This window comes from Myotis daubentonii, chromosome 3, assembly GCF_963259705.1.
Source record: "Myotis daubentonii chromosome 3, mMyoDau2.1, whole genome shotgun sequence".
Classification (NCBI taxonomy): domain Eukaryota; kingdom Metazoa; phylum Chordata; class Mammalia; order Chiroptera; family Vespertilionidae; genus Myotis; species Myotis daubentonii.
The window spans coordinates 146,895,804-146,919,489 of NC_081842.1; the positions used below are offsets into that span (position 1 = coordinate 146,895,804).

Genomic DNA, 23,686 nt, shown 5'->3' on the forward strand with positions numbered 1-23,686 from the left:
ATCAAGCCTGCAACCCAGGCATGTGCCCTGACCAGGAATTGAACCATGACCTCTTGGTTCATAGGTCGATGCTCAACCACTGACCCACACTGGCCAGGCTAGGTTTCCCAATCTTTTGTTTTGTTAAATGATACACTAAAGAAACTTCTTGTACAGGCATTTCTGTGCATTTATCCTGTTAATTCCTTAGGATAAGTTCTTAGAAGTGAACAATTAAATGTCAATATACACATTTTAAAATGCTGTATCAATTTGCTAAATTGCCCTCCAGAAAGTTTGAACTAAGTTATATTCTCTTTAAAGTGTATGAAAGTATCTATTATCTCACACCCTCATCAACACTAGTTATTATCATTCTTTTCAAATTTTTTCCAGTTTTATAGGTTAAAAGGTATTTTTATTTTAATTGGCATTTCACTTAATACTAGTGAGGTAAAATATTTTTCATGTTTATTGGCCATTTGTATTTCTCCTTTTTGATTTAACTTGCTTAACCATGCTTTAACTATATTTTCTAATGTTTTTTTAAATCTTTTCATTGATTTCTAAAAGTTATTCATAATTCAAAAATATATGTTGTGAATTCTTTTTTTACAGTTTTTCATAACTTCAAGTATGTAGTTTAGATTATTTTTCTTTTGTTTTAAGTAGCCAATATATTAAAACTTTCTTGTTTTTTACTTTTGGATCATGCTTGGAAGGGTATTTCTTATTCAAAGATTAAATAAATTTTTATCTGTGTTAAAAAAAATATGCAAGTAAAAATATGTGCCTTGATTAATCAAACAGGTGCATTTTTGTGCAATGTCTTCAGAGTATACTTACTGCCATTCTTTGCTTCTCTCCACCACTGAGCACATCCATCCAATCCTGAACACTGTCCCAGCCTCCTTCGCGTTCAAGAATATGACCCAACTGGACATTATCTAAGTATTCCTTCAGTACCTTTCAGAAAAATGATTAAAGATGAAATCAAATGTAATAATATACCAAAATTCTCTATCTTGCTGTATTTTTTAAACTAAAATCACTATAATTCTATTGTCAATATCATTTAAAGAGGTACATTTCACACAAAAATGTGGCACAAGGGTAGCCCTGAACTCTTTACTTCCTATCTACACTAATTTTGACAAAATATATCTAGCAGTTTAAAGAGGATACAACTGTACATAATTAAAGGACAAGAGCAATGAGAAAATAAATAATATTGTAAACAAGGTTAACACTCAAGAGTCATATTTACGCAAAGTGGTTAACATCTTACCTCAACTTGAAAAGTATAATTACTGTCAAAGCTTCAAAAGCTCTACAGGTTAGAATTAAACTGCCTGGCATTAAAAGTACGTAACTGAACATCCTGGAAATGACAATGAAAAAACAACCATCCAAAATCTATGGGACACAGTGAAAGCAGTCCTGAGAGGGAAGTTTATAGCTCTACAGGCCTACCTTAAAAAAACAAGAAAAAATGGTAATAAATCATCTCACTCTACAACTCAAAGAATTAGAAAGAGAGCAACAAGAAAAGGCCACAGTATCCAGGAGGAAGGAGACAATAAAGATCAGAGCAGAAATGAATGACATAGAGATAAAAAAAAAATAATACAAAAGATCAATGAAACCATGAGCTGGTTCTTTGAAAGGATAAACAACATTAATGAACCTCTAGCCAGGCTCACCAAGAAGCAAAGAGAGAGGACCCAAATAAACAAAATAAAAAATGAGAAAGGCGGAATAACAACAGACCCCACAAAAATGCAAAGGATTGTTAAAAAATACTATTCTAACAAACTAGACAACCTGGAGGAAATGGACATATTCCTAGAAAAATACAACCTTCCAAAACTCAATCAGGAAGATTCTAAAAGTCCCAATAGGCTGATAACTATGGAAGAAATTGAAGCAGTCATCAAAAAGCTTCCAGCAAACAAAAGCCTGGGGCCAGACGGCTTCACAGGGGAGTTTTACTGTACATTCAAGGAAGAACTAAAACCTATCCTCCTCAGGCTATTCCAAAAAATCCAAGAGGAAGGAACACTTCCAAGCACATTCTATGAAGCCAGCATCACCCTAATACTAAAACCAGGTAAAGACAACACAATGAAAGAGAATTACAGGCCAATATCCCTCATGAACATAGATGACAAAATGCTCAACAAAATCCTAGCAAATCAGATCCAGAAGTACATCAGAAAGATCATACACCATGACCAAGTAGGATAAATCCAGGGGATGCAAGGATGGTACAATATCCGAAAATCAATAAACGTGATACATCACATAAACAAATTGAGAGATAAAAATCACATAGTCATTTGACACAGAAAAAGCATTTGACAATTCCAACACCCTTTCTTGATAAAAACTCAGCAAGGTGGGAATAGAAGGATCATACCTCAACATAATAAAAGCCATATATGACAAACCCACAGCCAACATCATACTCCATTTCCCCTAAGAACAGGAACAAGACAGGGATGCCCACTCTCACCACTTCTGTTCGACATAGTATTGGAAGTACTAGCCATTGTGATCAGACAAGAAGAAGAAATAAAAGGCATCCAAATTGGAAAATAAGAAGTAAAACTGTCTTTATTCACAGATGACATGATACTGTACATAGAAAACCCTAAAGACTCCATCAAAAAATTATTAGACTTAATAAATGAATTTGGCAATGTAGCAGGATACAAAATTAATGCCAAGAAATCTATGGCATTTCTATACACCAAGAATGAATGTACAGAAAGAGAGACTAAAAAAGCAATCCCATTTACCATTGCACCAAAACAATTAAGATACTTAGGAATAAACTTGACTAAGGAGGTAAAAGACCTATACATGGAAAACTACAGGACACTGAAAAAGGAGACAGAGGAAGACATAAACAGATGGAAGAACATACCCTGTTCATGGATTGGTAGAATCAACATCAAGATGTCCATACTACACAAAGCAATCTATAGATTCAATGCACTCCCCATTAAAATACCAACGGCATATTTCACAGACCTAGAACTAACTTTCCAAAAATTCACCTGGAATAAAAAAAGACCCTGAATAGCTGCAGCGATCCTGGGAAAGAACAAAGTAGGTGGGATCTCAATACCAGATATCAAGCTGTATTACAAAGCCACTGTTCTCAAAACTGCCTGGTACTGGCACAAGAACAGACATATAAATCAATGGAATAGAACAGAGAACCCAGAAATCGACCCAAACCACTATGCTCAATTAATATTCAACAAAGGAGGCATGAACAGCCTCTTCAATAAATGGTGTTAGGAAAATTGGACAGATACATGCAAAAAAATGAAACTAGACCACCAACTTACTTCATACACAAAAATAAACTCAAAATGGATAAAGGACTTAAACATAAGACGGGAAACCATAAAAATACTAGAGGAATCCACAGGCAGCGAAATCTCAGACATATGCTGAAGCAATTTCTTCACTGATACTGCTCCTAGGGCATTGGAAACTAAAGAGAAAATAAACAAATGGGACTACATCAAAATAAAAAGCTTTTGCACAGCAAAGGAAACCATCAACAAAACAACAAGAAAGCCCACTGAATGGGAGAACATATTTGCAAATGTTATCACCAATAAAGGTTTAATCTCTAACATTTACAGGGAACTCATACAACTTAACAAAAGGAAGATAAACAACCCAATCAAAAAATGAGCAATGGACCTAAATAGATACTTTTCGAAAGAAGACAGAAGAAAGGCCAAGAGACATATGAAAACATGTTCAAAGTCACTAATCATCTGAGAGATGCAAATCAAAACGACAATGGGGTGCCATCTCACACCTGTCAGAATGGCTATCATCAACAAATCAACAAACCACAAGTGCTGTTGGGGATGTGGAGAAAAAGGAACCCTCGTGCACTGCTGGTGGGAATGCAGACTGGTGCAGCCACTGTGGAAGACAGTATGGAGTTCCCTCAAAAAACTAAAAATGGAACTCCCATTTGACCCAGTGATCCCACTTCTAGGAATATACCCCCAAGAAACTAGAAAACACCAATTAGAAAGGATATATGCACCCCTATGTTCATAGCAGCACAATTCACCATAGCTAAGATTTGGAAACAGCCTAAGTGCCCATCAGTAGATGAGTGGATTAAAAAATGTGGTACATCTATACAATGGAATACTACGCTGCAGTAAAAAAGAAGGAGTTCTTACCATTTGCAACAGCATGGATGGAACTGGAGAGCATTATGCTAAGTGAAATAAGCCAGTCAGAGAAAGATAAATACCACATGATCTCACTCATTTGTGGAATATAATGAACAACATAAACTGATGAACAAGGACAGATCCAGAGATGGAGAGGCATCAATCGGACTGTCAGGCCTCAAAGGAAAGGTAGGGGAGGGTGGGGGTAAGGGGGAGAGATCAAGCATTTAGGCCTCACCAATGGACACAGACAACGGGGGGGGGGGGGGGGGTGAGGGCATGAGCAGGGGGGATAGGGGTAACGTGGGGATAAGGACACATATGTAATAACTTAATCAATAAAAAAATTAAAAAAAATAAAAAATAAAAAAAAATTAAAGTACGTAACTGGTTAAGAAAAAGAACCTTAAACATAGTATTTTCAGCAGGTCTGAGATATAAACCGTTACGTACTAGGTCAGATATCCCCTTCCTTTTTTGATCTTCTCTTCCATCTGGATATATCACTTGGTCTCGAAGGGTTCCAAGGGTCATATAAGGTCTCTGATAACAGACCAAAATTCATTAGAAGTGAATTTTTAAGCAATAAGTAAAAGTATCTTTAAATTAAAGATTACAAAATAACTCAAGGTCTTACCTGAGGAACATAAAATAACTTTCCTCTCTCAGGTTTAGTTAGACGTCCTCCAAAAAGAGGCCATAACTATAACAGGAAAGAAGTGGGATGAGCAATAGTAAATTTCACAATGTGGTAGATCATATGGCAAAATAAAACTGCAAAATTTTGAGGCCAATTTGTACTTACTTCACCAAGAACACGGAAAAGTGAACTCTTCCCACAGCCATTTGGACCACAAATTAAAACATTGGCCCCAGATCGAACCTGAAAGAAAATTATGAATGAATAATTTTAACAGATTTAATTTAATGAGGTAAATGAACTAGAGTGAATCTGTAAACAATGAATATTTCCTCAGAGTCCAAACGTTCTTTGCTAATGATAAACTTTCCATTTTGTCTATAAATGTGTTATCAGATGGAAGCAGTGGAGGGTATAGTTGAAGGGACCCTTTATTTTTGTTTACTTTCAAATTTTACTCACTTTTTAATTTAAAAATCATTATTGATATCAACTTGGTCTCAACCAAATACAAAAAGCTAAAGCTTAAAAATTTGAGAATTCTTGAAAACAATCAATATGTATGGTTTTTTCTAATTTTTATTTTTCAATTACAGTTTGCATTCAATATTTTTTGTATTAATTTCAGGTGTATAGCATAGTGTTTAGATAATCATATACTTTACAATGTGATTCCCCAATATTTCCAGTACCCACCTGGCACATAATTATTATAATATTATTGACTATATTTCCTATGCTATCCAATCTTTCTAAAAAAATAATGGAATTGTACTATATATGTACTACATTTGTTATTATTTCACAATATATAATAAATATTCTTCCAGGTCAGTATATTCAGATTCCTCCCATTCTTTTTTCTAATACTTGCAGTGTATCCTATATTAAGGATGTGCCATAATTTATTTATTTAGGTTGTCTGCATTTTATTTTGCTCTTTTAGGTAATAGTGCAATGAACCTCCAAGTCAGTGAGCAAATTTATGCACTAGTGAAATATGTTTCTATATATCAGATTCTTAGAAATAAGTGTTGGATCAAAGTATATATGCATTATAACTATGCAAGTACCACCAAACTGGTCTGCAATAACATAAAGTTAAATAAGAATATGTAAAAAACTGCCTAAGTTCTAAGCTTGCAGTCTTGTGTTAATCAACCCTGTGAAGATTCAGAAAACCTGGGTTATAATCTAGCATATAACATTACACAGCCATGTACACATGAGGAAGGGAGACAACGAAGGTGAAGAAAAAGGCGTTATCCAAGCTGTGGCACCTACCTTAGACAATTTACTGTTGAGGTTCAGATTCCTATTATTTAATTCAATATTTACTAAATTCTCAGTGTCAGGCTCTGTTCTAGGCAATGGAGCTACATTTAAAAAAAGAGAGAGACCAAACCATCCCCCCAAAACAATCAAACAAAAAGCTCAAACCCTCCCCCACCAGCCTACATTCTAGTGGGAGAGACATACAGTAACTGTGCATAATAAATAAGCTAATTAAATAATGTTAGAAAATAAGTGCTATGAAGAAAAAATAGATCATAAGGAAATTTGGGAATAGTGAGGGAGGCTGCATTTTTAAAGGGGTCAGGCCAGGCAACTGGGCAAATACTGAAAGAAGGAATGAATTAGGAATTTATCTGGAGGAATACTGTTCTAGTAGAGTTGATGGTGAACCTTTTGAGTTCGGCGTGTCAGCATTTTGAAAAACCCTAACTTAACTCTGGTGCCGTGTACATAGAGAAATTTTTTGATATTTGCAACCACAGTAAAACACTTATACTTTTGATATTCATTTTATATATTTAAATGCCATTTAACAAAGAAAAATCAACCAAAATGGTGTCATAGGTTCGCCATCACTGTTCTAGTACTAACCCTACCAAAAAAGGCTGATTCAAAGGCACTGAAGCAAGAATGTACCTGTTCTATTAAAACAGAAGGAGGAGGCTTATTTGGCTGAAGAAAAATGAGCAGAACAGAAGAGTAGTAGGAAATGAGCTCAAAGAGATAAGCAGTGGGGGCAAGATAGTGGCAGGCAAATCCTACAGGGCATTGTAAGCCACTGAAAGGATTTTTAAGGCTTTTTGCTCTGATGAAATGGAGACCCGTTTGTATTATTTATAACTAGAGGCCCAGTGCATGAAATTCATGCACTGGGGGAGTTGGGGGCGGGGGGGGGAAGTCCCCTCAGCCCGGCCTGCACCTTCTTGCAGTCCAGGAGCCCTCAGGGCATGTCTGCCTTCTGATTCTGATTTAGGCCCGCTCCTTATGCCAGCAGGTGGACATCCCCATCCCTCTTGCAGTCCTGGACCCTTCACTCCTCACCACCCGCCTGCTCGCTTCCCCTTACCGCTCGGCTCGCTGCTCCTTAGCACTGCCGTGGAGGCGGGAGAGGCTCCTGCCAACACTGCTGCGCTTGGCAGCCATGAGCCCGGCTTCTGGCTGAACGGGGTTCCCCCTGTGGGAGCACACTGACTACCAGGGGGCAGCTCCTGAGTTGAGCATCTTCACCCCACCCGCGCCCCCCCGGTCGGTGCACATCGTAGTGACCAGTCATTCTGGTCATTCTGCCACAACGGTCATTTAGGCTTTTATTATATAGATAGAAAAAAAAAGTGACCCAAGAGAATGAATGGACAAAATGCGGCACATATCTATAATAAAAGGGTAATATGCTAATTAGACTGGACGTTCTTTCTGACATTCTTCTTTCTGGACAAAGCCGCAGCAGGTGGGGGCTGCGGCAGAGGCGACAGAGGCCCCTGGACACGGTGGTGGCAGCGGGCGGGGGCCAGGGCCTAGGCCCTTTCACGAATTTCGTGCATCAGGCCTCTAGTATATATATATATAATATACACTAAAATATTATTTAGCCCTAAAAAGGAGTTAAATTCTGAAACATGCTACAACTTGGATGAACTCTGAAGACAATATGAAGTGAAATAAACCAGTCACAAAAGGATCAATATTGTATTATTCTGCTTATATGAAGTACCTAGAGTAGTTTGATTCATTGATGCAGAAAGTAGAACAAAGGTTACCAGGAAATGGGGGGAGGAAGAAAATGAGGAGCTAATGTTTAACGGGTACACAGTTTCTGTCTGTTATGATGAAAAAGTTCTGCAGATAGTGGTGATGATTGCAATACACTCAATGTAGTGAGCGCCACTGAACTGTACCCTAAAAAATGGTAAAAACAGTTAAGTTTTATGTTATGTATATTTTACCACAATAAAAACAAAGAAAGAATGAGCTTCTTAAAAAAGGCTGAGAACTACTGGTCTACCACATAGCTGACTACATCTTATGCAATCAATGTTAAAGAATACACTATTCTGAAAGACTTTTCCAGAGGAATGAACTGAGAAATTATTTTTAAATATCATTTTGATGAACTTCTTTATGTGCACTTATCTATTTCCTTTTCCTATAAAATGGAATATAATTACTATTCCTAACAGTACAAGGTTATTATATATAGTAATTTTACTCTACTAGAACAATGATGCCCTCACGAGCTCCTGCAGTTCAGAGAGCTGTTACTTACGTGGTTCCCTACTACTATGCTTTTGAGTAATGTCCTATCTTTTTTCTGCTCCTCACTGCTCATTATAGTCTTCACTGGTATCTAATACTTCTCCATACTATTTGTATCAATATGCCAGGAAACTATAAGACCAAGTCTGTAATTATGTAAATAATAGCTAGACTTATGGACATTCTTCAGTTACTCCTATGCTCAACTGTCTTAGATTCAGCATTAACTTTTCTTTATTCCATGGCTTTTGGTAATGTTGGGGTAAAACTTCCCATTATAAAATCAATCATGGTAAGCCAGTGGTAATTTTTCCATATTAAAGATTTATAAAAATGTATTTTTCTTCCCTAGGTTGAATTAAGACTAAAAGCTGCCCTGGCTGGTGTGGCTAGATAGAGGGTCAGCCCACCCATCTAAGGGTCTTGGGCTCAATTCCCGGGCAAGGGCACATACCTGGGTTGGTGGTTCTATCCCCAGCCCCCATCAGGGTGAATGCAGGAGGCAACCAAACAATGTGTCCCTCTCACATCAATGTTTCTCTCCCTCTCTCTCTTCCACTCTCTCTAAAAATCAATGGGGGGAAGGAGAATCCTCTAGTGAGGATTATCAACAACAACAGAAAAAGACTAAAAGCCAACAATAACTTTTACTGAAAATTGAATTTGTAATAATACTTACTATTGAGGCTACTGGATTGACTTAATGGAGCAACAAATGCTTTGAATATTTTAATAAATATTTCCTGAAAAATAAAACTTCTTTATAAATCCTTTCTATTAATTTACCATAATAAATCATGAAAAAAATCTACCCATAAATGATTTTAGTAAAAGAGAAATTATGTAAAAGTATTCTGCTTATGAGGATTTATAGGCTTCTTATACATTATAAATGTGCCTTACTAAAAAGTAAAAATTTGAATAAGTTACAAAGTACTATTTTAACGTCCATATTATAATTTACAAGCTATCTTAGGGTCTCTTCAATCTATATCTAGATAGGTAAATATGCCTGTGCTGAGGAGTTTTTATAGGAATAAGCTATACAATCTCTTATGTCAAATAACATAAGCTTAGACAAACTAATTATAAAGTATAAAACATTTACTTTTGGTGGTCAAGTCTGTTTTATTTTTTTATGAATAAGTCTTGTATTTTACTTAAAATATCTCTTAAAAATATGAATATACTGCTAATCTAAGGAATGTTAATTACTTACATGTCACCTAAAAATTAAGGTTTCTAAGGGTTTAGAATTCTAATTGGAAAGAAATTATGGTTTTCGTGTCATTTTGAAGGGAAAAAAAAGTGGGTTCTGAAAGTTGTAAGGTTTGTGAGGAAGAGTAATGTTTGTAAAGAGAAATGTTGAAAGGAAGTTATATAAATGGCACATGCCAATAAGCCAGGATAAAGTAGAATAGGGGCCAAGTCCATTTTATTATGCCTATCACCAGGAAAAAAAGGAATCTTTATTTCAAGTAAAATAGATGGGTAGAAAGTAACTGGAGGTAAAAAAAGAACTGAAGGATGTTTGTTGAATAAAGGAAGGCTATGTTAAGAATAACAATGAAAAGGATACATAGAACAGACTGACGGATCTCAGAGGGGAGAAGGAAAGGGAGGATGGGAAGAGATCAACCAAAGAATATATATACAAATATGCATAACCATGGACATGGACAATAAAATGGTAAAGGCCTGGTGGGAGGCAGGGTGGGGGGGGGGGAATGAGAGACATCTGCAATAGAGTCAACAATAAAAAAAACAAAAACAAATAGACAAACAAAAAGAATAAAATGGAAAGGCAAAAATAAATGAGAAAAGCGAAGTCTAACTTAAAATTCCTTAAGTCAGAGACAGAAGAAGAAAGAAGAATTCATTACAATAGCTCAAAAAGACAGACGTCAAAGAAACAGTGGAGGAGAAAACAAAAGAATCACAGGATAGATAACAGGGGGTATAAAATATAGTCACAAAGAAAAAAACTTGAACAAGTAGGGGCATAACTGGGTACTCAAATAGGATTTTACAGATGAAACCAATATAAGAGCAAGAAAGCAACGGCCTTTCTGAGACTATAAAAATGAAGTTATAAGAACTGTCTGGAAGTATATTAAATCCAAACATAAGGGCCTTAATGGGAAGGGCTTTTGGACTAAAAGGCAAATGAGAGCTTTCGTGTAGTACCTTATGATAAAAGTGAGTAATATTACAGACCATAATCATACTCTTACCTACTCTATGTATCTGTGTATACATAGAGTCCCAAATCCCACCCAACATGCTTAAGCCATGTGTGCATCTGTATTTTTGGATTAATTATTTCTGCATAAAGACAGAGTGAGGGAAAGTAGAAGAAAGGGCCAAGAGGATTCTTTAATAAAGAAATCTGATGACCCTTTTGATCCTTGGGTGGTGGCAATAATGGGGCTACTGAAATCTAATGAAGATGGGGTTCTGATCTGTTTTATACCTGAAATCAAGCATGATAGATACACACCAAACTGACTGAAGTACCTACAGCTAAATGAGAAAACACTTTTGTGTCTGCAACAAGCAGAATCCGAAGTAACCGCTTGAGCTAAAGCTGACCCGAGAAAACACTTTTGTAATACTTGCAGGCATTCAATATTTACCAACTATATTTACATTTTCTCTACTTCCACTTGTGTTTCCTGGCTTTAAAAAATATAGTATACAATACTCATTGTTATTTAAATAAATTCAAACTACTTAGCATAACTAACATTTTTCATTTAAAAAAGAAACTGGAGATGTAATTAATAAAGATACATTACTAAGTATAGGAAAATTGAAGACATGTAAGATTATAACAATTTAAAAACAAATCCAGTGGTTGAGCGTCGACCTATGAACCAGGAGGTCACGGTTGATTCCCAGTCAGGGCACATGCCTGGCTTGTGGGCTCAATCCCCAGTGTGGGGTGTGAAAGAGGCAGCCAATCAATGATTCTTTCTCATTATTAATATTTCTATCTCTCTCTCCCTCTCCCTTCCTCACTGAAATCAATAAAAATATCTTCAAAAGTAAAAAATAAAAACAAATCTAATAATTACATACCTTATTTTGTAAACTATCAGAAAGCAGTTGAAAAGAACCCCTACACATAACACAAATGATAAAAGGCCACATATATTGGCATATAGAGAGGAATTCTAGAGCTATGCTGTCTAAAGACCAAATTTATTAAAATTAAATACAATTTAAAATTCAGTTCCTCAGTTGCACTAACCAAGGACTTTATTTGCAAAAGACTTTTTATAGTAATATCTGAAACTCTAAAGTCTTATCAATTAAGAAAAATAGATTTCTAAGTATTTCAAGCACTTACTTTTTAAAGCAATTTTGTGGATTCAGAGATTAAGTCAAGCCTTAAAATTATTTTAAATATTCAACCCTTATGCATTTCACATTTTAAAGATAAGTTTTTATACAATCATTTTAAAACTTACTTCAAAATTAAGATCTCGGATCAAGATATCTCCATTTGGCGTTGCTAAAGGAACATGATCAAATCTACAGAAGAAATTAATAAAAAAGGATAATTTTTCATTAAACACTAAGCAAGTGTAGCTGAAAGAAAAGGGTACTATGTAGTTTAACAAATATTTATGGTCCTAAAAAGACATTTTCTGTACGTACTTTATAATGTTATCAGCATTGATGATTTCTCCAGCTCCAGGTATCAAGGGAATGCTTTGTGCTCCTTCAATACCTTAAATAGAAAATAAGTATTAAAGTATCATAACCACACTGTGTATTAAAGCAAAAACGTAAATTGTAAGACCTAGAACATTCATATTTACCCCTTTCTTGTTGAGAGATCATTGTGCGTTCGTATTTTCCATTTTTTAAATCCTTTAATACTTGCATTAATTCTGAAATCCGAGCAGTAAAACTGAAATTAAAAACAAGCTATGATCAAATCTCCAGATGCTATCATATATTATTTATTTATTGAGATAAAATTGACATATAACATTGTGTAAGTTCATATCTTGTTTTACTTTTTTTTTTTTTAATTCTCACCCGAGGATTTGTTTTTACTTTTTTATTGTTTTAGAGAAAGAGAAAGGGAGGGAGGGAGGGAAACATCGATTGGTTGCCTCCCATGCACGCACAGACCTGGGATCAAACCAGCAACATAGGCATGTACCCTGTCTGGGAATCAAACCTGCAACCTTTTGGTGTATGGGACAATGCTCCAACCAACTGAGTCACCCACATCTTTTATTTTACACAAACTTAACTGAAGTTTAAAATTATTATCTAGTGTAAATAAAATAACCTAAAAGAAGTCTCATTAACATAAAGTATTGGTGATAGTATGCATGTTTTACTATTACATTTCAGCATGAAAGCAGAAACGTGGGGATAAAGGGAGAGGTTTCATAGGATTCCTACCTCAACAGATACTTCTTTAATAGGTACTAGTAAGTCAAGAAAGTTGTTTGCCGTTAGAAGTTTAAGGAAGTTTCTAGTAGATACTAGTAGGACTAGTACCTGGGCATTCCATAGGCCCTGAGTTCCCGCTAGAGTGTGCTATAAAGCCTGGTATAAAGATGGCCTTCTATCTGATGAAGGTGTTTACTATACACTAGAGGCCCAGTGCACAAAATTCATGCACTTGGGGTGGGGGTTGGGGGTTCCCTCAGCCAGGATTGCAAGAGGGTGCAGGCCAGGCCGCGGGACCCCACTGGTGCACGTTCAGGGCTGGGGAGGGATGTGGGAAGTTGGCCAGCTGGGGAGGGACTGCAGGAGGGCTCCAGGGCATGTCCAGCCCGTCCCGATCAGCCAGACCCCAGCAGCAAGCTAACCTACCGGTCAGAGCGTCTGCCCCCTGGTGGTCAGTGCACATCACAACAACTGGTCAATTGTCTGCCCCCTGGTGGTCAGTGCATGTCATAGCGAGTGGTTGAGCAGCCTTAGCATATCATTAGCATATCATGCTTTGATTGGTTGAATGGCTGACCGGACACTTAGCATATTAGGCTTTTATTATATAGGATATGCCAAATGGCTGCTACCACCCTGCAAACAGAAGATTTGAAAGATTCCTCTCTTATTCTAAAAAGGGGAAAAGAGCCCAGTTGGTGTTGCTCAGTGGTTGAGCGATGACTCAGGAATCAACAGGTCACCAGTTCAATTACTGCACATGCCCAGATTGCAGGCTCAATCCTCAGTAGGGGGCATGCAGGAGGCAACCAATCAGTGATTCTCTCTCATCACTGATATTTCTATCTCCCTCTCCCTTCCTCTCTGAAATCAATAAAAAAGATATATATTAAAAAATAATTAAAAGGTATTTTTTAAAAATAAAGAGAGGAAAAGATAAAATGTTCTTAATATTAGATAGAAATCACTGTGGCAATAGAGAGAAATCAAAACTAATGACAAAAGGTTGAGGCATATAAAAATGACATCATTGTCAAAGAGAAAGCGTTCTACACCAGAGACACAAAACAGGATTTTCCTGTGAATAACAAGCAGAAATCTCCTAAAGAAACAGAAGCATCCGTATGCCACAAACTGCACCAGAAAGTTAAATAGGAAGAATGTCAGCGTTCGCAAGTGAAAGAGGCTCCGCACATAGTTTACAACTTCTTCTATTTTGCCCTGAAGACTTTAACTGCCATAGGAGGAGGAGGAGCAATAACGAGGAAATATGCAAATGAACCTCCAGCCTGGCAAACACCTTAGGCCATCCCATTTTTCCAGATGATCTAAAATTTATGGTCCTTTTTTACATTATACTGTGTGTTTTTTATACCAACCTTTTATATTAAGAGCTTGAAATACTGAAGTATTTAATTCCATTTTATGGTCTAAAAACAATATTCTTAGACAATATGACCATATTTACAACTGTACCTACAGATACCACAAGATAACTTTTCATTTTATCCCATTAATATCAACGTCATCTTTGTTCATCTTTTGCTAGGTTGCCAGTTTCAAAGATTTAAGAAAAACAAAGTATTATGGGAAACAGAAAGTTCAACTGAGAAGATTCTATTCATTAACTTAATTTTCTGTGAATTAATAAGACTGCTATGATTGAACATTTCCCAGATTATTGAATACCAGTGTCCATGAAGCAGTTTAAGAAATCCTAACCTAGTTTAAGGCTCAGAACAACTATCTAAAGGAAACATAAAGACTTCACTATCAGAGAAAAATCTTCCTTAATTCTTTATCAAAACCAGCTTCCAGGAGTAGCAGCTTCAGTTATCACTGATCTTAACCTCAACAGAGCACAATTATTAAGGATAACATATTTTTAAAAATTCTCTGCAACTGCTCAATACTAATCTTACTTACCCAGCCAATCTAGTCATTTCACGGCCAGCCAAAACTATTCGACCCAGAGCTTGAGACATCCGCAAAAGCATCCTTCCACTTTGGTAGTAATCCTTAAATAGAAATAAATATTAGTTTTCACTTACGTTTCTAAGATTAAAAACTAGGTTTTCTTTTTCTTTTTTTTTTTAAACCTTACCCAAGGATAGTTTTTCCATTAATTTTCAGAGAGAGTGGAAGAGCAGGGGAGAGACAGGGAGAGAAAAACATCAATCCAAGAGAAACACATCGATTGGCTGCCTCCTGCACATGCCCCGACAGGGACCAGGGATCAAGCCTGCAACCAAGGTCTATGCCCTTGACTGGAATCAAACCTGGGACCCTTCCGTCCAAGGGCTGATGCTCTATCCACTGTGCCAAACCGGCTAGGGCAAAAACTAGGTTTTCTTTATTTTTATATTTAAATTTTCAATGTACCATTATTATTATTACTACTACTTTACCTCCAGAAGTTCTGAATGTGTACTCTTGAGATGTCGAGGATGAGACAAATCTAGGAAAGGGCGGCTGACAACTAGGTAACCAACTACAGTGGCAAGATCTGAAACAAAGCAATTAAGATTTAAAATACTCCTCTTATTCCACAAATCTCATTCCACTACCTCTTTTATAGCATACTTACATTTGGCAATTATGCTATCGATGAAGCCCATGGAAAACCGAAACAAAATGAAATTATGCAGGTGTTCCACCTGGCAGAGAGCAAAAGCAAAAAAATAAGGATTTTCTATGTTTAAAAAACACACAAATCTACCATAAGGATAAAAGAAACTGTAAAATATATTTATTCAACAAATATTTACTGACTGCAAATGATTTCTGATTATACTGTATATCACATTTCATTGAGCACAATGATGATCTCAGAGCAGGTGCCAAACAAATACTTCATGAAACCATTTTTATACAAACAGAATGAAAATTACATAAAGAATGTTAATGTGGGATCCTTTACATGTAATAGTACAATGATATTTATTCACAATACTATCAGACACATATATGCTTTGCTTTGTTTTGATTATTGGCTGTTAATAATCAAAACAAAAAGAACAGAAGGATGAGAGCCTTTTGGTTGAACACTAGCAGTCCAGATTGGCACTCTATGCTTTACTTTAGTTTGAGACATCTGGTCTATGATGAATGATATTACTACTCATTCTGAACCAAGTGCTCATGTAATTAAGGCCACAAAGTCCGAGTGTGTAGTTTTAATCTGAACATGCATTATCTCAAAATTACAACTCTAAAAATGTTTTTTATTCTGCATCTTTAGTGTTTTCACATTTTTCACCTATCGGATTATCCAAGGTCCTGCATGATCTGTCACTGGGCTCTATCTTAAACCTCATCTGCTTCTACTTTGCTCCTTGGATTGAGTTCCAGAAATGCAGCTTTCGAAAACATGCTCCTGCCTAAGGCTTTCTTCTTGCCGTGCTCACTGCCAGGAATACAGTCTTCCTAGATACTGATATTTTGCGACTAACACCCCCCACCCACTTCAAGTGGGTTTCTGATGAAATGTCACCTCCTCAAGAAAGATTTTGCCTTCCTAGCTAAAATACCTAATAAATAGCCTCAATCATATTCTACCACTTTATCTTATTATATCTTTGGTCACAGAGTTCATTACCATCTGAAATCATAGAAAATACCCATTTGTTTACATGTTTATTGACTCCTCCACTAAAATGTGGCGTTCCTAAGTACTGGGTAGCTTGCTCTTACTACCTTCTGCAAAAGAATAATGGCTGGAACATTTATTCAATGAATGCTGTGTGCTACATGCGTGCTAAATACGGAAGATACAACAATGAATAGAACAAAGTTCCTGAGCTCATGGAGTTTACATTCTAATGAAAGAGACAAACTAATAAACAAATTAACCAGATAATTATAAATTGCAATATATGCTTTTAAGGGCACAGATCATTAAAATGGAAAGTAACTGGTGGAGGCCATTTCAGACAGACTAATCAGAGAAGGCAAGGCATCAATAAGATGTAAACTTTTGGGCTGAAATACAAAGGATAAGTATAAACAAGCCATGTGAAGAGTGGGCTGGTGAACGACTCCAGGAAAATTACCTTAAATGCAATTTAGTGAGCACTATCAAAGTTCAGTTATGTTAAATATACATAAGGCAAAAATCCAATTTATAAAATAATTTTAAATGGCAACCATTTTAATCTTCTTAAATCACTTCAAATATATATTAAATTTCACCAGCTTCCACTAAAATGTAAGCTCCATAAAGGCAGGATTTTGCCATCACATTCACCACTGTTAACACACTAGCACCTAGAATAGGCTCAGGCAACTAGATGGCATTCAGTATCTTTTGAATGAATAATAAATAAAATTACTTGAATTCAAATTTTCCAAGTGGCAAGTAAATAAAAACTGAAATATAGTTTCCACAAGAAACAATGTTTATATTCTAAATCACAGGTCAACAAACTATGGCCCACAGTCCAAATCCAGCCTTTATTAGAACACAGCCACACTCATTCATTTATATATAGAATACTAGAGGCCCGATGCACGAAATTCCTGCAAGAGTTGGCCTTCCTTCCCCGGCTGCAGACACCAGGCTTCCCTCTCAGCCCCGGCTTCATCCAGAAAGTTGACCGGTCTAATTAGTATATTCCACTTGTATTATTATAGATTATAGATGGCTACATTTGCGTGGCAGAGTTGAATATCTTTAATAGAGACCATAAGGCCTGAAAAACCTAAACTATATATGTATTATGTTGTTCTTTACAGAAAAAGTTTGCTGGCCCCTGCTCTAAATAATAAGCTTCATAGTATTTTCATGAATGCTATTGAAACAAATTTTCTGTAGAAATCACTAAATTTATCACTAAATAAGACTCCTATGCAACCTCTGTAAAAATATGCTAACAGTTATTTTAATAAATCTACCATTTTATAATTAGGCAACTTAATATATTGATATGATAGTTTTTATTCTCATATTGTTTAATGAAAACAATATATTTGTATTTTACATAAGCAAAAGAAAAAAATCTTTCCATAAATACATGAGCCTCAAGCATGTTTTCTTACCAGTTTTTGGAAGACCGCATGGATTGTCTGCTTTTCTCTTTTATTCCCATCATAAAAGGCAATTTCTTCACTATTAAAAAAATAATTTAGCAATTAATTTTGATGTTAACCAAGCCTGAAAAATTGCAAAACAGTATTTTATGACTGAGTATTTTTATTTAAATGGGTATTTTGTGACTAAGAGCTTACCAAGTACATCTCAAGCAGTGGTCTGCACTTGAGACCCAGCTCCTCGCTCAGCTGATCAGAGCATAGGAATACATACCCGACTAGATCCTAGACTGGACTGCAACCATATGTTGTATGTGTCCTATATAACTGGCTGGAAAAAGTGTGCTGACCCTCAGAAATAAGAATAAAGAAATAAGAAATGAGAAGGAAGCTACCATGATATACAGAAGGCAGGGCAGGGACAGCCATCATAAACTACAAATTGAGTACAGACCAAGATAGGAAGGAGAGGGGAAAACAATGGCTAGAGAAAGTTAGGTAGTGATGCCGTGACACACAGACTTTGAAAGACAGAAAAGCAAACTCAGACTTCGCGACCTCACAGTGACAGCTCCCAGGGGGCATAGGTGGATAATTGTTCTTATTCTTGGAACCCCACCATATCCTCCCAACAACTTCCGTTTTCTTGAGCTGGTTTGAATGGGCCCACAAGGGCCACAAGTGTCTTGACTAGAAATAAAAGGGTGTGTTTACAGATGAAGAAAGGTTCAGTGTAATTAAGTAAATTTGCTAAAGTCATACAGCTAGCAAGTCAAGTAGTTGAGATTAAAACTGACCATATCTGACCCTCGTTTCAGTCTTTCCATTTTATTCAGTATGATATAAACTTTCCCAGCAAAGCACCTCTTACAGCAAAGGAAAGATTTACGTAGGAGTCCTGAAGGCACAGTTAAAACAGCCTTCAATAAACACCTAATAATTATTTCAAGTTTCTTTTCTCCTTTAATAATTTATGTGAATTACATATTCTACTCCAAAATATGCCTGTATTTTCTCTATCATAAAAATAAGGTAGCTTCTATTTCAACTCTTTCAAGCAAAATTAACTTGCCATAAAGATTCATCATGTCTAACCTGTTTCATGGTTCCCTTGATACAATGAGAGCCCCAAAGCATCAGAAACAGAATTCTGCACCTACAATTAGTTTTCTTACTTCCTTCGATCTCCTCTTCACATTTAAGCTGATGGAAGAAGATGCGGTAAGAATTCTACTTCCCCTGAACTGAGTCAGCTTAGACCCCCTCTAAAACCTGAAAGGACAAGACATCCTTGAGTACTGATGGCTGCCTTTCCAACACCTATTCTCGTCCTCATCCCTTTTCCTAAGAGAACCCCAATTTTCTTAAAGTTACCTATCCGTTTCTGGGTATCCAAAAGGTTTAGTAATGGCCTCAACACCAGCTACGGGGGTTGAGTTTCTATGTTCTAAGCCAGCTGTGGGCAAACTAGGGCCCGCGGGCCGGATCCGGCCCGTTTGAAATGAATAAAACTAAAAAAAAAAAAAAGACCGTACCCTTTTATGTAATGATGTTTACTTTGAATTTATATTAGTTCACACAAACACTCCATCCATGCTTTTGTTCCGGCCCTCCGGTCCAGTTTAAGAACCCAGTGTGGCCCTCGAGTCAAAAAGTTTGCCCACCCCTGTCTAAGCCAATCACTTTGCTGTAAATGTAAATGCTTGAGGCATGCCTGAGCAAATCACAATTCTGGCCAATGAGATGTGAAAGAAGGTCTGCAGTACAGTTTCTGGGTAAGTTTCCTTGCTCTCATACAGCAGAAGAAATGGCTCCATTTTTGTTTCCGGACTTTTGGCAAGGGAAGAAGGTTAATGAGATTTGGAACTGCTTTTGACATCTTGTTATCACAAGAAAAGCCAGGCTGAAGAAAGGGGCAACATAAAAGGAGGCAGAGCAAAAAGAACATCAAAGAAGAGTCAGGAACTGCTCTACGAGTTCTTATGTGAAGTAGTGTACTTAGGTTGGAGCCCTCTGAGTCAGGGTTTTCTGTTTCTTACAATAGAAAGAATCCTAGCTGAAACCATCTTTGAGTCACTTGGCAAATCACCTCTCTATGCAACCGTCTATTCTCTGCCTCCCTGGAGCATAAAACCTTATTTAAAGCCAGTACCATTTTAGCAATCTAAAGAAATAAAGGAAGAGGGAACTATTAAAAGAGTAATTTTGTAAATACCTATAGGGTAATAATAAATATTAGTACCCTAAAACTAACATACAGTTGACAGGTCAATATATGAGAAAATTTACTGAGCACCGCTACATATCATAAACTGTCCTGTAAACAGACTGAGGAATCTCAGAGGGAAGGGGTTAGGGAAGGTGGGAAGAGATTAACCAAAGAACGTATATGCATACATGCATTACCCATGGACACAGACAATAGAGTGGTATAGACTGGGAGAGGATTGGGGTCTGGGTAAACGGGGAAATGGGGGGGGGGGGGTAAATATCTATAATGCTCTCAATAATAAATATTAAAAAATAAAATTTTAAAAAACTTGTCCTATAGCCCTGGCTGGTTTGGCTCAGTAGATAGAGTGTCAGCCTGTGGACTGAAGAGTCCCAGGTTTGGTTCTGGTCAAGGACACATGCCTGGGTGTGGGTTCGATCCCCAGTGGGGGCATGCAGTAGGCAGCCTATCAGTGATTCTCTTTCATCAATAATTTTTCTATCACTCCCTCTCCCTTCCTCCCTGAAATCAATAAAAATGTATTTTTTGGGGGGAAAAAACAATAAAAACTTTCCTGTAAGCTATATATATTTCATATTTAATCCTCAAAATAGGCCTGTTATCTACCTATTATAAACAAAAAAGGTGAAGCTACACAAGACCTGCCAAAAGTTGTTGAATATATAATGGATGAGTAGAAGAGGTAGATTTTGAAACTAGTCAGACTGGCTCCAAAGCTCAATACTTTTTCTTCCTATTTTGGATTTTTGTGGAAAATAGGTAGAGGCACATGCAGTAAGACTGAATTACTGAGTATTACAAACACAGTCTTAAAAACATTTTGAAATAAATTCAGACAAAATTTTCTTTGAGTATTATATGTAAATTTGAATTGTATTTTGAGTATGTTTAAAGTGAAATTAACAAAATTAATCAATAACATGAAGAGGTGAATCAGAAATACTACATAGTTAACCAGAAAAAAGGTTATAAAATTGATAGCCTTCAAAATGTATATTTTCAAAACAGGTAAATACACACACACACACACCTAATTTCAATAACAGTGTTACTAGATTTTTGAAGTCAACTTACATCAGCGGTTCTCAACCTGTGGGCTGCGACCCCTTTGGGGGTTGAACGACCCTTTCACAGGGGTCGCCTAAGACCATCGGAAAACACATACATAATTACATATTGTTTTTGTGATTAATCACTATGCTTTAATTATGTCCAATTTGTAACAATGAAAATACATTCTGCATATCAGATATTTACATTACAATTCATAACGGTAGCAAAATTATAGTTATGAAGCAGCAACTAAAATAATTTTATGGTTGGGGGTCACCACAAAATGAGGAATTAAGAAGGTTGAGAACCACTGACTTACATGATATCAATATCCATAAAAATAAATTTTTAGTACAGCTAAATACATTTAATACATTTCTCCTTACCTGTTTGTGATGAGCCGGGAATTAACATATCTATACTCTCCTTCATACTTTTGCTCAGTTATTGTCATCTTACCAATGGGTCTTCTAAGTCGAGTTAGGAACAGCCCAGAAACAAGCAAATAGGCCATCATGCTTGCTGGGCCCTATTATTATTGCAAGAGAAAGACAGAAAGTTCAAGGATATTTAATAAATTTACTGAACACAACATATACAATTTCTATAATTAAGTTGTGACTTTGAGAGAAGTTGATCTTTTGACTAATTTTTTTCCTTCTTTTCTGAAAAAAAACACACACTGGACCTCTAAGCTTTTACTATTCATCTATTCCTCCTCCCACCTCTGCAGCTCATCCCCAGCTCTCCCAAATATGCTCACCTAAGAACTCCTAATTGCAGTCAGTCATCATCACTCTTTATGGTATCTAACTCTCCCAATGGAACTCTTCTTGATATTTACTCAAGATTCCACAATAATTCAGATCTCCTTTTTACCTTCTCTTTGAATTATAATATTATCTGAGGTTTCTTTCTTAGCTTGATTCTCCCAAATTTATATCTCTAGTCCCATCATTCCTAAAAACCCAAGAAATTATTTCCAAGTAAGTACTATTCATCTTCACCTCGCTGTTCTGTAGAGCCTCAAACCTAGCTCCCCCAAACAAGCTCCATCTGCCTTTCCATTCTCATACATCTTGCTTCCAGCTCTACACTTTCTAACTTGGTAAGCGACCTCATCGCCCACTGACCATTCTAAGGCAGAGTCTTCAAGCTGACCTTCCCAAGCTCATCATGACACTTCCCTCATTCCCATACATATGCTATGTTCTGCCATACTAAAATAATTGTTTCCTGAACATGCCATTCAATGAGGTTGTTCTTCTGTCTGGCAAGCCTGACATTCAGGGATGTCTACTCATCCTCCTCAAAGCAGCTCAAATATCACCTCCAATTCTCCCAAGAGTAAAAATTTTATTCAAACTTCTATTATTGGACTTATCACTCTGCATTATAATTGCACGAATACCTCTTTTCCCAGATCATAATCCCTCCTCAGTAGTTCCTGTCTTACTCATCTTTTCATTCCTACCACCCAGCACAATATGTGTAAACTACAGTGTGTATTCAAGATTTTTTAAATTAAATAAGATTGATTCAATGCATTGCAAGAAGTATGGGCAAAAGTATGACTAAAACATAGTTTCTACCTTCAAAAAATGCAGAATCAGATAAAATGTAATAACCATAAAAAAATATTACAGCATAGAAACAAGAGGGATTAGGCCTATTCACTTCTTATAATGAAAACATGCTATAAGAATGATTAAGTCTGGATCCAGAAAGAGCAAAACGAAAGGTAGACAATAAAACTCAAATAGAAAACTGCTGTTCCCAGCTTTTTGGAAAGGAACAAAAACCACTATATAAGCTATTTACTAATCAACTACAATATATATATTTGGAAAGGAACAAAAACCACTATATAAATTACTAATCACCTAATCAATTACTAAACAACTAATCAAAATTATTTACTAATCAATTTACACACACACGCACACACAAACCAACTATTATTATATGGTTACTACAGGCCTAGTGGACAAATTTGTGCACGGGTGGGGTCCCTCAGCCTGGCCGGCAATCGGGGCCGATCGGGGCCAGCTGGCTGGGGGAAGGACCATGGGAGGTTGGCTGGCTGCAAGAGGTTGGCTGTGGGAGCACACTGACCACCAGGGGGTAGCTCCTGCATTGAGCATCTGCCCCCTGGTGGTCATTGCACGTCATAGTGACCAGTTGACTGGTCATTTGGTTGCTTAGGCATATATATATACATACATACATACACACATATACATATATATACATATATAGACACATACTAGTAGCTCGGTGCACGAAATTCGTGCACTGGGGTGGGGGTTGGGGGGGAAGAGCCACTCAGTCTGGCCTTCACCCTCTCCAATCTGAGACCCCTCAGGGAATTTCCAACTACCTGTTTGTGCCCACACTTTTAACAGATAACAGCTCCATTGTTGTTTCTTTCTTATGCTTAAAACCATTGGAATTAGTAGGTATTCAAAGTGTGTATACATTTTGGGGGACACCCTGTATATCTCTAGTCAGCGGTGAAAGAAACCAACAGCAGATTTGGAACCCCCAGACAGGGAACCTCGCTCACTCCCC

General features: G+C 36.7%; 1 protein-coding gene across 2 annotated transcripts in view; it reads right to left on the reverse strand.

Annotated features, from left to right (window-relative positions):
- The window catches only part of ABCD3 (ATP binding cassette subfamily D member 3), a 93,163-nt gene that overhangs the window by 13,352 nt on the left and 56,125 nt on the right, over positions 1 to 23,686 (reverse strand). For both annotated transcript variants that reach the window (XM_059688767.1, XM_059688768.1), the window contains exons 9-20: positions 21,502 to 21,644; positions 17,839 to 17,908; positions 15,389 to 15,458; positions 15,210 to 15,307; positions 14,728 to 14,819; positions 12,213 to 12,304; positions 12,049 to 12,121; positions 11,859 to 11,922; positions 5,002 to 5,079; positions 4,834 to 4,899; positions 4,650 to 4,739; positions 826 to 945 (exon numbers count right to left, since the gene is read on the reverse strand). In XM_059688767.1, coding sequence (XP_059544750.1) covers positions 826 to 945; positions 4,650 to 4,739; positions 4,834 to 4,899; positions 5,002 to 5,079; positions 11,859 to 11,922; positions 12,049 to 12,121; positions 12,213 to 12,304; positions 14,728 to 14,819; positions 15,210 to 15,307; positions 15,389 to 15,458; positions 17,839 to 17,908; positions 21,502 to 21,644 — 1,056 coding nt within the window. The remainder of the gene's footprint in view (positions 1 to 825; positions 946 to 4,649; positions 4,740 to 4,833; positions 4,900 to 5,001; positions 5,080 to 11,858; positions 11,923 to 12,048; positions 12,122 to 12,212; positions 12,305 to 14,727; positions 14,820 to 15,209; positions 15,308 to 15,388; positions 15,459 to 17,838; positions 17,909 to 21,501; positions 21,645 to 23,686) is intronic.